The sequence below is a fragment of the Littorina saxatilis genome, linkage group LG1, assembly GCF_037325665.1.
Source record: "Littorina saxatilis isolate snail1 linkage group LG1, US_GU_Lsax_2.0, whole genome shotgun sequence".
Lineage (NCBI taxonomy): Eukaryota > Metazoa > Mollusca > Gastropoda > Littorinimorpha > Littorinidae > Littorina > Littorina saxatilis.
Window position 1 is genome coordinate 86259244 of NC_090245.1, and position 12204 is coordinate 86271447.

At 37.5% G+C, this 12204-nt stretch overlaps 2 protein-coding genes across 3 annotated transcripts in view; one reads left to right on the forward strand and one right to left on the reverse strand.

Annotated features, from left to right (window-relative positions):
* Positions 1-435: 435 nt before the first annotated feature.
* On the forward strand, positions 436-10740 carry LOC138982556 (uncharacterized). Of its 2 annotated transcripts, XM_070355886.1 has the most exons (6): positions 436-619; positions 1198-1270; positions 4158-4361; positions 6055-6319; positions 6995-7096; positions 7980-10740. In XM_070355886.1, the coding sequence occupies exons 3-6, from the start codon at positions 4278-4280 to the stop codon at positions 8675-8677; spliced, it is 1149 nt and encodes a 382-aa protein (XP_070211987.1). In that variant the 5' UTR covers positions 436-619; positions 1198-1270; positions 4158-4277; the 3' UTR covers positions 8678-10740. The 2 variants fall into 2 exon arrangements, with proteins under 2 accessions (XP_070211987.1, XP_070211979.1); XM_070355878.1 differs by lacking the exon at positions 1198-1270.
* Positions 10741-10972: 232 nt separating this feature from the next.
* LOC138982571 (uncharacterized) overlaps positions 10973-12204 on the reverse strand; it is a 5956-nt gene continuing 4724 nt past the window's right edge. The window contains exon 7 of the mRNA XM_070355897.1: positions 10973-11496. Coding sequence (XP_070211998.1) covers positions 11335-11496 — 162 coding nt within the window. The 3' untranslated portion in view covers positions 10973-11334. The remainder of the gene's footprint in view (positions 11497-12204) is intronic.

Consider the following 12204-nt stretch of genomic DNA (forward strand, 5'->3'; position numbering starts at 1 on the left):
ACACACAGACGCACATACACACACACGCACACAGACACACCCCCCCACACACACACACACACACACACACACACGCACGCACGCACACACACACACACACACACACACACACACACACACTAAAAACAAATCATCAAGAACTATACTCCTCGGCTAAATTTACTTTGCCTGTTCAAATGTGACCCTATTTTTCTATCAATGCACCTGTATAATTCTATAGCCCATACACTTTCAGTTAAGGCTTGTAAAACCTTCACTTTAACCGCACATGGTACATGGTCGCATTCATGACTACATTTACAATTGCGAACTTCCTCATACAGGAGATGTTGTTTCCTGAACACTCGAAGAACCGTGACGACAGAGAGTGAATTAATTCACATCCCTAATCAGCCACAATTTTTCTCGTATAATACGTACGGCCAATATTGGACACCATATCACTTCCTAGTGACAACTCAGTAGGGACAACATCTTTGGGTTTCAACATGTGAAGGGAACACTAATAAGATTCCATGGTATGCTTGGACAGTAACCCTACTTGGCGGACGCAGCAGCAAAGTGATAATCCCATCTTGCTGGGTGGATTAAGAGCTTGATGTGTCATCTGTTGTGATAGGTATGATCGTATTTCTTGTGTTTCTTGACATGCACCTGTGCACATTTATCCAACTAAAGGCTCCAATAATTTTGTCTTTAACTTTTGTTTTTAGTACAAGCATAACTCTAACAACACAGGCTTATGAGAATCACCATTTTACTGTTTTGTGGTTGTTGTTATTGTTGCTGTAGTGTTTTGTTTTGATTTTAAGAAAGAAGATAAAATATAGAAGAAAAAAAGAGATAGAAAAAGAAATGAAGAAAAAAAGACCACTAAGAAAGAAACAAACTAACAAACAAACGAATAAATAAATAAACAAACAACAAACAAACAAACACACACACAAACAAACAAACAAAGGAAGAAAGAAAGGGAGAAAGAAAGAAAACGAAAGAAATAAGAAAGAAAGGAGGCAATTTTTACCAACTATCTTCACAAGCGAAGATTTTGTTTGACACGACAGGGCTAGCAAGCGTTGGCGAAGACAGCTAGCTTTTAAACACACTCCAGCCGGCAAGCAAAACAGTGCACAGTGCACAGTGCTTAGCTGAGGGGAAAGCAGATCGATTGCTGACGCTCAGTGTGTGTATGTGCAGCTCAAAGAACACACAGAGTGAAAGCGGTGCAGTGTGACGCAATCTGGATGTTGGCGTGACCTTCATCTCTTGGGTGTGTGTTATTGTGCCATACTTAACACAGCTACTTTCTTATTTATGCCTTGGTGCTTATTTCTGGTTATAGTGCTAACATGGTGAGAAGGCCATGGCGTGTCAGCCGCTGGGAATTGTGTGCACTGATTATTCTGTGATTTATCAAAAATGAACAAAAGCTCTCTGTTTCCATGACGCCGAAAGAGTTGTTGTAATAATTATAGCCAAACAGAATGCAACTAGATTTTTCTATATATTTTTTAATTATCGATGTGCAAATTTCCGCTATCAACATTATAATTATTTTAGTTAGAGTGTTGGAAAATGAAATCGCACATATCACCGTTTTTAAACTGGTGAGCATAAAAACATTTACGTTTAAAAAATACTATATATTCAATTTGCTCTTGCTCTTGCTTGTGTATGTTATACAAATACGGCCATAGCAGTGCAACCCGTATTAATAACAACAATAACAACACTGTATTGTATTTATTGTAATGTTACATTAACATGGACATTTTTCTGTGACGGATTATAACTTAAACATTTAATAAGAATTATTAAGGCATTCAATAAGACAAAAACACATACAACACAAGATAAAAAAAATAGCACACTTATTACCACTAACCCTAACTCAGTGAGCAATCATCGTATATTATTTTAAAAACAAAAACAAACAAAAAACCGTGAATGATATCATTAGTCTACATCTATCACAATCAAATCTTACACTATTCACATCTCGTATAGTTAGGGTTTCGGAGAAGAGCTATCACATACTACTCACATCGTCGCAAAACAAAGAACCATTTTTCGAGTTAGATAAATGTCAGTCTTTGCGTGACGCCCTTTATATACGCTCTGTCTGTCACGTCCACATATGACACTGACATTGATGCATGATTTTATAGACGTATATGTGACATAAGAATTATCAATGAAGGAAAAAAGTACGTATCATGAGCACAATTAAGGGTCAGGTTTAATTTCAGAAAGATACGGTGCACTTAGGAGTTGAACTGACTGTGTCAACGTAAGCAGAGCTCTTATTACACCCCGTTATAATACGCTCTGTCCGTCTGTTTGTCTGTTTGTTTTTCTGTCTATCAAACTTAGATTATATGTCTGGTTTTAACGAGAAACTAGAATTTCCTAAGGACTACCCCCCCCCCCCCCCCCCCCCTTATTAGACTTTTCCCTTCAGAGACCCTGGTTCTTTTTATTTTAGATTTTCTGTTCCTTCCCTTTTTACATTTAGTCAAGTTTTGACTAAATGTTTTAACATAGAGGGGGAATCGAGACGAGGGTCGTGGTGTATGTGTGTGTGTCTGTGCGTGTGTGTGTGTAGAGCGATTCAGACCAAACTACTGGACCGATCTTTATGAAATTTTACATGAGAGTTCCTGGGAATGATATCCCCGGATGTTTTTTTCTTTTTTTCGATAAATACCTTTGATGACGTCATATCCGGCTTTTTGTAAAAGTTGAGGCGGCACTGTCACACCCTCATTTTTCAATTAAATTGATTGAAACTTTCGCCAAGCAATCTTCGACGAAGGCCGGACTTCGGTATTGCATTTCAGCTTGGTGGCTTAAAAATTAATTGATGACTTTGGTCATTAAAAATCTGAAAATTGTAATAAATGTTTTTTAAATAAAACGATCCGAATTTACGTTTATCTTATTCTACATCATTTCCTGATTCCAAAAACATATAAATATGTTATATTTGGATTAAAAACAAGCTCTGAAAATTAAAAATATAAAAATTATGATCAAAATTAAATTTTCAAAATCAATTTAAAAACACTTTCATCTTATTCCTTGTCGGTTCCTGATTCCAAAAACATATAGATATGATATGTTTGGATTAAAAACACGCTCAGAAAGTTAAAACGAAGAGAGGTACAGAAAAGCGTGCTATCCTTCTTAGCGCAACTACTACCCCGCTCTTCTTGTCAATTTCACTGCCTTTGCCACGAGCGGTGGACTGACGATGCTACGAGTATAAGGTCTTGCTGAAAAAATGCAATGCGTTCAGTTTCATTCTGTGAGTTCGACAGCTTGACTAAATGTTGTAATTTCGCCTTACGCGACTTGTTTCATATGTTAAGTGGTCTTAAAAGGGGAACACCATTGCCGACTGCACTAACTCGGTAGCGAAAATTAACTTGTAACTAACACAGTATGACTGGTTTCTTTATCTGTGTCAAAAGATGTTATCAGTTTAGCAGCACTGACCTGACTCCACAAAATACAAGTGCGGTTCTATCTTGGTCGCCGTCATCTAAGTATACATCTATTATTATCCCACACAAACGTTTTCACTGAAGTGTTACTATTATAGTTCCCTTTGTGTGTTCCTTATGCAGAGACGAATCTCCCGATTTGAAACCAATGACGACTTGCCTCGTGTGGTTTGAGTTAAAGCATATAAGGCTGAAAGATAGGTTTACAAAACTGTGCTCTGAAATGTTGTTTGTCCTGCGTGTGTTACTAATGCAGAGAGGAGCCTCCTCTTGTGAAAATGTTGACGACATGAGTGATATGTTTTGAGAGAAAACATAAAACGGCGATACAAACATTTGCATGGAAGAGTTATTACTTATAAATGTGTTCTTTGCGTGTTCATTATACAGAGAGGAGCCTCTCCATGTAAAACTGGTGACGACGTGCGTTCTATGGTTTGCTTGAGAAAAAAAGACTGAAATCGGAGATATTTTCATTTTCATTTTCATTTTCATGACTTTATTGTCCCATCGCTGGGAAATTCGGGTCGCTTCCTCCCAGTGGAAAGCTAGCAACAACGAAGTCGCGCTACCCAGGTGTACAGAAACTTGATTTGAAGAGTTATATATATAACTACTTATAAATGGGCTCTTTGTGTGTTTCTTTTGCAGAGACGAAACCTGTCGACGACGTGCTTGGTATGTTTTTGGTGAAAACACTAGGCTGAAAGTACACGAGGATCCAAAAGCTCGTGTGTGAGTGCGTGAGTGTAGATAACATTTCAAGTCACAATGGCAAGTCGCTTGAGAAAGCACGTCACCCTGAACGACTTCAAACTGAATCATGATCGACCCAGCGACTTCGTTCATTCTGTGGTAAGTGTTTTCCGTTATACTTCGTGAATTTAGCTAATATACTTTTCAATTCCGCGGTGAGGTGTAAGTGGTATTCTTTTTTTCTTTTTCGAGTGCATCAATCAAAGCTAGTAAGCTGTTATTGTTGTTGTTGTTTTATTATATATTATTTCTTTATGATCATGACTATGCTGCTTTTTTTGTTGTTGCTTTTTTAAAAAAAATTTTTTTTTACCTCAGTTGTATGCAGGTTGCTTCAACCCTTACTTTTTTTGCACTTTTTTCCACGGGCAGTGAGCATCCTTCTTCGTAGATCTTTTTTCTTTCATTTTTATAATATAATTCTTATCTTAAACAAAAAATTTAAAATTATTCAAAATTCCTAAACCGCAATTCCTAATCAAAAATATATCTAATTTCTACTGGAGTTCCATACTTATAAATCCCTATACACATTTTTGCAATAATGATTAGAACATTAGCATAATCAACCACTGCATGTAAATATTCAGAACAATATATTATACCAAACAAACAATCATGTACATTTACATTTATCTTTACGTTATACTTTACGAAAACTTTATCCTCAATATATTTGAAATCTTTTTACATGAATAAAAAATAAATTCCATATAATCAATTTCACCGACACAATATGTACAATACCCACCAGGCAAGATACCTATTTTAAATAACAAAATATTTGTGGGGTATATATTATGAAGAACTTTCCAGTGCAACAATCTTAATCGTGTTTCTTTTATTATATATCAGTTACTAAACTCCAGTGTTTATCTACAAGTTCAAAACCAAATTTATGTTTCCAAAATCTTACTGCAATTAAAATTTTACGAATCTGCCTTGGTTCTAATAACACTTCACTCTCCAACATATTTACATTTCTATTTATAATTCCATCTCTTGTTTTTTTAACCGCGTTTTCAATTGCGGTTCTTATTGCGTTATATTTAAACACACGTGCAGATTTATTTCCAATTTTCTCACAGACATGTGGTACAATATCATATGACTATGCTACTACATTGACACGGTTTTGAATAAAGTATCTGCATGACATATCCAACTACCTTACTCCATTTGTAATGATGTTGCGGGATTATTTGCACAATGTTGTAATCATATGCTTGTTCTGGATATTTGAATTGTCAATTTTGATATTCCGATGATTTGCTGATAAATTAAAGCAAATTCCAACATATTTTTTCTATCCCTAAACGCCCCCCCAAAAAGAGTCAGCTCTGCAACGTTCAAAGTATTTTTTTACCACCAACACGCATTTTACCTCCTTGGTAAGTGACCCCTTAATCATTTAAATAATGACAATAGTTCAACCACGGCGTCAGTATTTTACCTTTTAATCGTCAATTCATATCATGATGTTATTTGGCAGGTAGAACTGTTATCATTTCTTAAAGCACTGATATGTTAATTAAGCCAGTTTCCAGCAAATCACTTCCAAGTAATATACTGCACGACTTACAATACTGTTTCAATAAACGGAATTCCCCTTTTCAATGACATCATATTTAACTCGATGAACAATGATAACATACACAGCTCTGTGACTCAAGCAAATCACGTCCAAGTAATATACTGCACGACTTACAATACTGTTTCAGAAAACGGAATTCCCCTTTTTCAATCACATCATATTTAACTCGATTAACTGTAACAATGATTACACACACAGCTCTGTGACTCTCCACTCATCTACGCCATCGTGGTCACGTGTGTCACGATACACTCCGTTACCATGACAATCTACAGCGGTTTCACAAGCGCATACGGGATCAAGATTCTCATCTGGCTGACCTACTGGTCCTTCTTTTTGCTTACCGCTCGATTCATCGTCACAACGTTCAACTGCTGGCGCTTTGTCATCTGTCAGCGGAACAGCATGCGTCAAGTGCAGATGACCCAAGGTTCACTCGAGAAGCAGGAAGAAGGGAGTACAGGTAATAAGAACAGTGGTAGCTTACATTGTTGTAGGGGCTGGTTGGTGGGTGCGGAGTTGTTTGAATTGTCTTGGTTTCGATGTGACAACGTTTGGTACGGGAAAAATTGGATTGTCTCTTTGTTTGCTCCTTAGTTTGTTTGTTTGGTTGTTTTTGTTGAATGGTTTTTAGTGTGGGTCTTTCGGGTGATTTTTTTTCTTTTTTTTTGTTTTCTTTTTTTTGGGGGAGGGGGGGTGGTGGTGGGTGTTGTTAACAAAATTCTTGAGAGGGAGGGGGGGGGGGTTGTTGACAGGGAAGGACCTGCATTGAAATTGTATATATGAATAAGCTAAACTGACAGAATCTCAGTTTGAACTCGAAATATTATTTTGATATGTTTTAAAGCTTGATCGATTGGTTGGTTGGTTGATTTCGATGCATTTGCCTAGCATACACAATTTGGGTAACTTTTCGTTCTAATAAAGCTTAGCATCTCGAGAGAAGATTTAGATAAATAGCACTGACATAAGACACGAAGGATCGCCACTTTAAGCTTATAGCTTGTTGTTGATCCTAAACTTGCTTATTATATATCATATCCATAAATTGTTGAATAAAACACTGTTTAAACTATTAGACACGAAGGACAACGATTTTACAGTGAAGATTGTAATCTTGGAATACCGTTTCTTTCAGAAATGCCCCTAATGTACAAGGTCCAGTGGGTGTTGCAAAATGTGTCTGGCTGCTCGGCGCTCATCGTGTCCGCTCTCTACTGGACCGTCATGTACAAACCAGGTCAGTATTTAGTATTGTATATGTCACAGTTAATTCTCAAAACCAAGAAATTTACAATTCCTGAAATTTTGTTAGTACATTTGTAAATTTCCTGTTTCACTCGTTTTTGTTGTTGTAAATTTCCTAAACATTCAAGGAAAATGTATGAATTTCCTGGTTTGAAGGGCCAGGAATTTTTTTTAATTTACTGGAAACATCGAGTGCTTTTTTGATTGAATGAAATCGACTTATTTTTCAGAATTAAAGTCAACACACTGTTATACAACGCTAAACGGGAAATTTACAAATTAACTGACATTTTCAGGGATTTTGTAAATTTCCTGGTTTTGAGAATTTACTGTAACATATATTATATATCTACGTACCCGTCTAGTCTGTCTGTGTATATGTATGTCTGTCCCTTTCTTACTCAATATAGCTGTGAATGTTTGTTTGTTTGTGTGTGTGTATACTTGTTTGTTTGCTGTTCTGTATTTCCACGCCCACCTTTCACCTTTACACACAGATTCTCTCGGCCACACTGAGAGTTGTTCCTTCTTACCCACCTTATATTTGTTTGAGAGTAAATGTAATTTGCTTTCTTACTTGTCTCCCTTCTTCCTTTCTTTCTTTCTTTTTTCTTTCTTCCTTCCTTCCTTCCTTCCTTCCTTTCTTTCTTTCTTTCTTTCTTTCTTTTTTCTTTCTTTCTTTCTTTCATTCTTCACGTGTTTGAAAATAAAAGGGGCACTGAACACATTTTCATAACGGCGTAGCGTACATGACGCTAGAATGACGACGTACAACGACAAAAATCAAGGGTCCCTTTAGCCCATAAAGGGGAATTACTGCCTGTAGGGTACAGCACAGATCCAAATTCACACGGAAGTTTCTTATTTCATTCCAGAGAAAACTGAAAGCGCACGAAGCGTCAACTCTCACGGACTCAACATGATGCTGGTACTCTCAGATCTTCTGCTGTCGCGGGCTCCGGTGCGCATCCATCATTTCATCCACACCTTCCTCCTCATCTGCCTTTACATCCTCTTCACCGTCATCTACTGGGCCGCCGGCGGGCTCAACCACAAAGGGGAGAACTTCATCTACTCCTTGCTCAACTACTCGGAGCATCCGGGACGGGCCACCTTGGTGTTCTTAAGCGTGGCTTTTGTGGGTACCCCTCTGGTGCAGATCTTGCTGTTCGGTCTCTTCCGGCTGAGGCAGTATGTAGCGTCACGGTGGTGCACACGGGGAGAGAGGAGGGTGGAGCACGCTGTCAAGTTTCAGATCCGCACTGACGACGATCTGGATTCGAAAGAGAAAGACGAGAGGCGCAACAGCGATGGTGTTCTTGTGGAGGAGCTGGCTGAGGATGGTTCTGACATGCGGAAGAGAAATGGAGGCTACTCTGCCGTTTCTTCTGTAGAGAACGGAGTTGCGGGTGGTGCAGCTGCTGCTAATAGCGCTGATCTTGACCGTTACCTTGACAATGACTTTGAACCTGACCTTGAGAGGGATGCTGAGGTAAAGCGGTTCCGCCCAACTCTCCACACTGAAGTCAGCAAAGTGTCTTGCACTGATTCTACAAAAGGATTGTTGGAATGAAGATTTAGAAAATATGAGGTGATTCGAGATCTTAATTTATACACCAGGGAAAAACACCAGACACGTCAGTGGCTTATACGAAGGCAGTTAACTGATATTGGTGCTTTTCTCTCCCTTGAAACCATAAATATGTTGCGCTCGTAAAAAAACGAGATGTGAACCTTTGATAAAAAAGAAATCTCACTTCAAAATGTAGTGATCAAATCAATTTCCTTGAACGGGAGGTGTGCTTCCCATTACTTGTGTGTCGAGGATTTCAGTATTCATTGGATTTGATTCATATCTCTTTTTGTGCTTTGTCTCTCATTTTCACATCCATAGCTACACATTACATGTTAGATGGTAAACACACACACACACACACACACACACACACACACACACACACACACACACACACAAACGCACTAGCGCACGCACTGTCTCTCCCTCCCTCCTCTCTCTCTCTATTTCTCACTGTGTCTCTTGTACTCTTTTTCATGATTAAGAAGAAAATCAATCGATGCATTGTGCAAAGCTTAACATCAGAACATAATCGCTTATCATCTCAGTTCTAAACGCAATTTCAGAATGTGCTTCAAACATGTGGGTGTTTTTTTGTGTTGTTTTTTTGTCCTTGTTTGTTTTTTACTTCTTTCTTTCTTTTTGTCTTTACTTTTCGATTGATTGTCTTTGCAAATGTATTTGATTTAACTGTATTCCCCTATAGCCTAACCTTACTTTTGCTCTATCCATTCAGTATTTCAATTGTGTATTAAGTCTCCTTAAAGCTTCCATTTTGCACTTGACAGCAGTTTTTATAACTTCATTTTACTTTTGTTTTCTTTATTGTTTCTGTTCTAACTTATTTTAACGCTATAGCTTCCCGTCAGTTGATGTTGTACTTGTTGTTGTTGTTGTTGTTGTTGTCGTTGTTTATTCCTGTTATTCCTGTTGTTGTTGTTGTTGTTGTTGTTAAGTTATCCCTGTTGTTGTTGTCCCAAGTTTGTGTTTGAATATCGTGAGTCTGTGATGCGTTTATTGTACATCCATCGGCATTATCATGAACACAACCAACGAATTTACTTTTGCAATGATCAAAATTGTACATTTTTCTTTTGGTTTGTACATTAACCAAACGCAAAATTCATTTGTGAAGTATTCCAGGGTATTGACAGATGTTAGTTCGTGGAAAAGCAAAGGTAACTTGTTGTATACATGGTTTAATTAAATATCAAATGATCCCACCCGAAGAAGACTGATAGATGAACATAATAGAACACAAGAAATACTTACTTTGCAAGTGAATTAACAAACAAAAACAAAGTTTGTACTCACTTTTAAAACTAAATTCAAAGCATGAAACAAAGAAACATAAAACTAACTGTGTACAAGAAATTAAAATTTCGAAAAATGTGTAACATCCAAGGTAAGGTATCCATTTAAACACAGTAAAAATATGATTACCCTTTAACGCGCTACATTTTGAACTGTGAGGCTTCTTCTACCCCTACACTGCCCCATTTCCCAACCCATTTGACAGAAACATGCTTTAGGGGACCCCTAAGAAAAGTAAATAAAATTGACAAACAGTTTTTGAAATATGTTAATGTAAGTTAAAGGATTGCCAAGGAGAGTAATAAAAGGAAAAGAAAGACGTTAAGCGCTCATTTCCAAGATAGTGTATAAAACTTATATGGGGTATTAGACTAATGCATAAGAATCACTACCAAATAAACAAGAAAAGTTGAGAAAAAAGAGACATGATTTTTTAGCTGTAATTCATGACTTCAATCTTCTGTTTTTTTAATGCTGTCAATTTGGGTTTTTTCTTTTAGACACGTAAATTAGTAGAGTTATCTATTTCCATTTTACATCGTACTGTCAGGGGTAGACTTCCGTTTGTTTTGTTTGATTCCTACCACGAAGGGCCATGCTGCCATGCTGTATTTCTAGATCAAGCTGCCTGACTTGTGATATTTGTTTTTAATTTCTTTTGTTTTCTGACGGTCTGTGTGTTTTGTTAACAGTTTACACTGTTGTTGGGTGATCAAAAGCTGTGTATAAAAGTTACTTTTTCTTAACGGACTAATAAGAAATTTGGTGTGTGTGTGTGTGTGTGTGTGTGTGTGTGTGTGTGTGTGTGTGTGTGTGTGTGTGTGTGTGTGTGTGCTTGCGTGTGTGTGCGTGCGTGCGTGAATGTGTGCTTGCGTGTACGCGTGAGGGAGAGAAATAGAGAGAGAGATACAGACAGACAGACAGACGGACACAATCAGAAAGGATACACGCCTGAACAAGCAAAACCACACCAACATATTTGCGTTTGCAGTCTCGTTTGTTCACCCGTAATTCGACGTTAATAGTCTCAACAAAAATAGAAGGAAAGAAAGCCTCGACTACAATGTAACAACAATTTCAACAGCACAGACTCACACAAATCGAAGGACAGCTAAACGAACACAGCACCAATTTCAAAGCGAAATAAACATGCCAAAAGAACGAAGTACATGTGTTTCAAAGACAACACTATACGCCGTAAGCCTCTTATTGTTTTCATACTTATAAATGTCAATTTTACAAACATCTAAACAGAAATAAAACATTGTTTTATCCAAAGAAACGAAGTAAGTCGTTCGGTATTCAGAGTAAAACACGGATAACCGACAACAACCTCCCACCTATTCCTCCAGTTTTCTGCTTCCCGAATTCGGTCTCAGTGGTTGCGACTTCCAGTGAGTTTTGTACCAACAGTCGTCTTCATCAGCCGTCAAAGGTATCGCGACGGGCGGCACTGAAGCAACCTCTGTGTCAGATCCCACATCTTCGGGGCGCGATGGGAGCTACACACGAATAAACAAAAAAACGTTTACATATTTATGTGCAAGAAAAATAAAGGTGTTAGGGATAAAATGGGAACTGGAAAAAAAGAAAAGATGGTGAGCCCTGAACGTGATTAAAAATAAAATTAAAGGTAAACACGCTATCTGCCAAGAAGACGATGTTAACAAATGCTAGTGGTTGAATTGATAATATAGGTGTTAAGGGTTATTTGGGAACTGGAAAGAAAGAAAAGAAGGTGAGTATTGAATATAATTGAAAATCAAGAAAAGCGAGTTTGAGCACGAAAGCGATTTCGAAGATGGCTCATTGTTGAACAGATAAAATATAGATCTTCTAAATATTTCATGGGTGAAAAAATCTCCATTGTTGTTGGTCAGAAAAGAAAGGCATTACAGTAGGTTTTAGATAAAGACCAGAAAGAAAAAAAAGATAGTGAGTCCTGAACGTAATTTATTTTTAAAGCAAGGTAAACCAGCTATATACCAAGAATACAATGTTGAAAAAGGCTAGTGGTTGAATTGATAAACATACTAATTGTTAATATATGTAGTATTTTTATCCCATTTCTGGAATAAAATCTTGTGTTTTGTATCGTGAAAACGCTGGTGCGCGGTGACAATGAGGACGGAAATGATAGTGAATGTGCTGACGACGATTGTGACGATGATGACAATGATTAGAATGCAGAATACAAAATACAGATCATT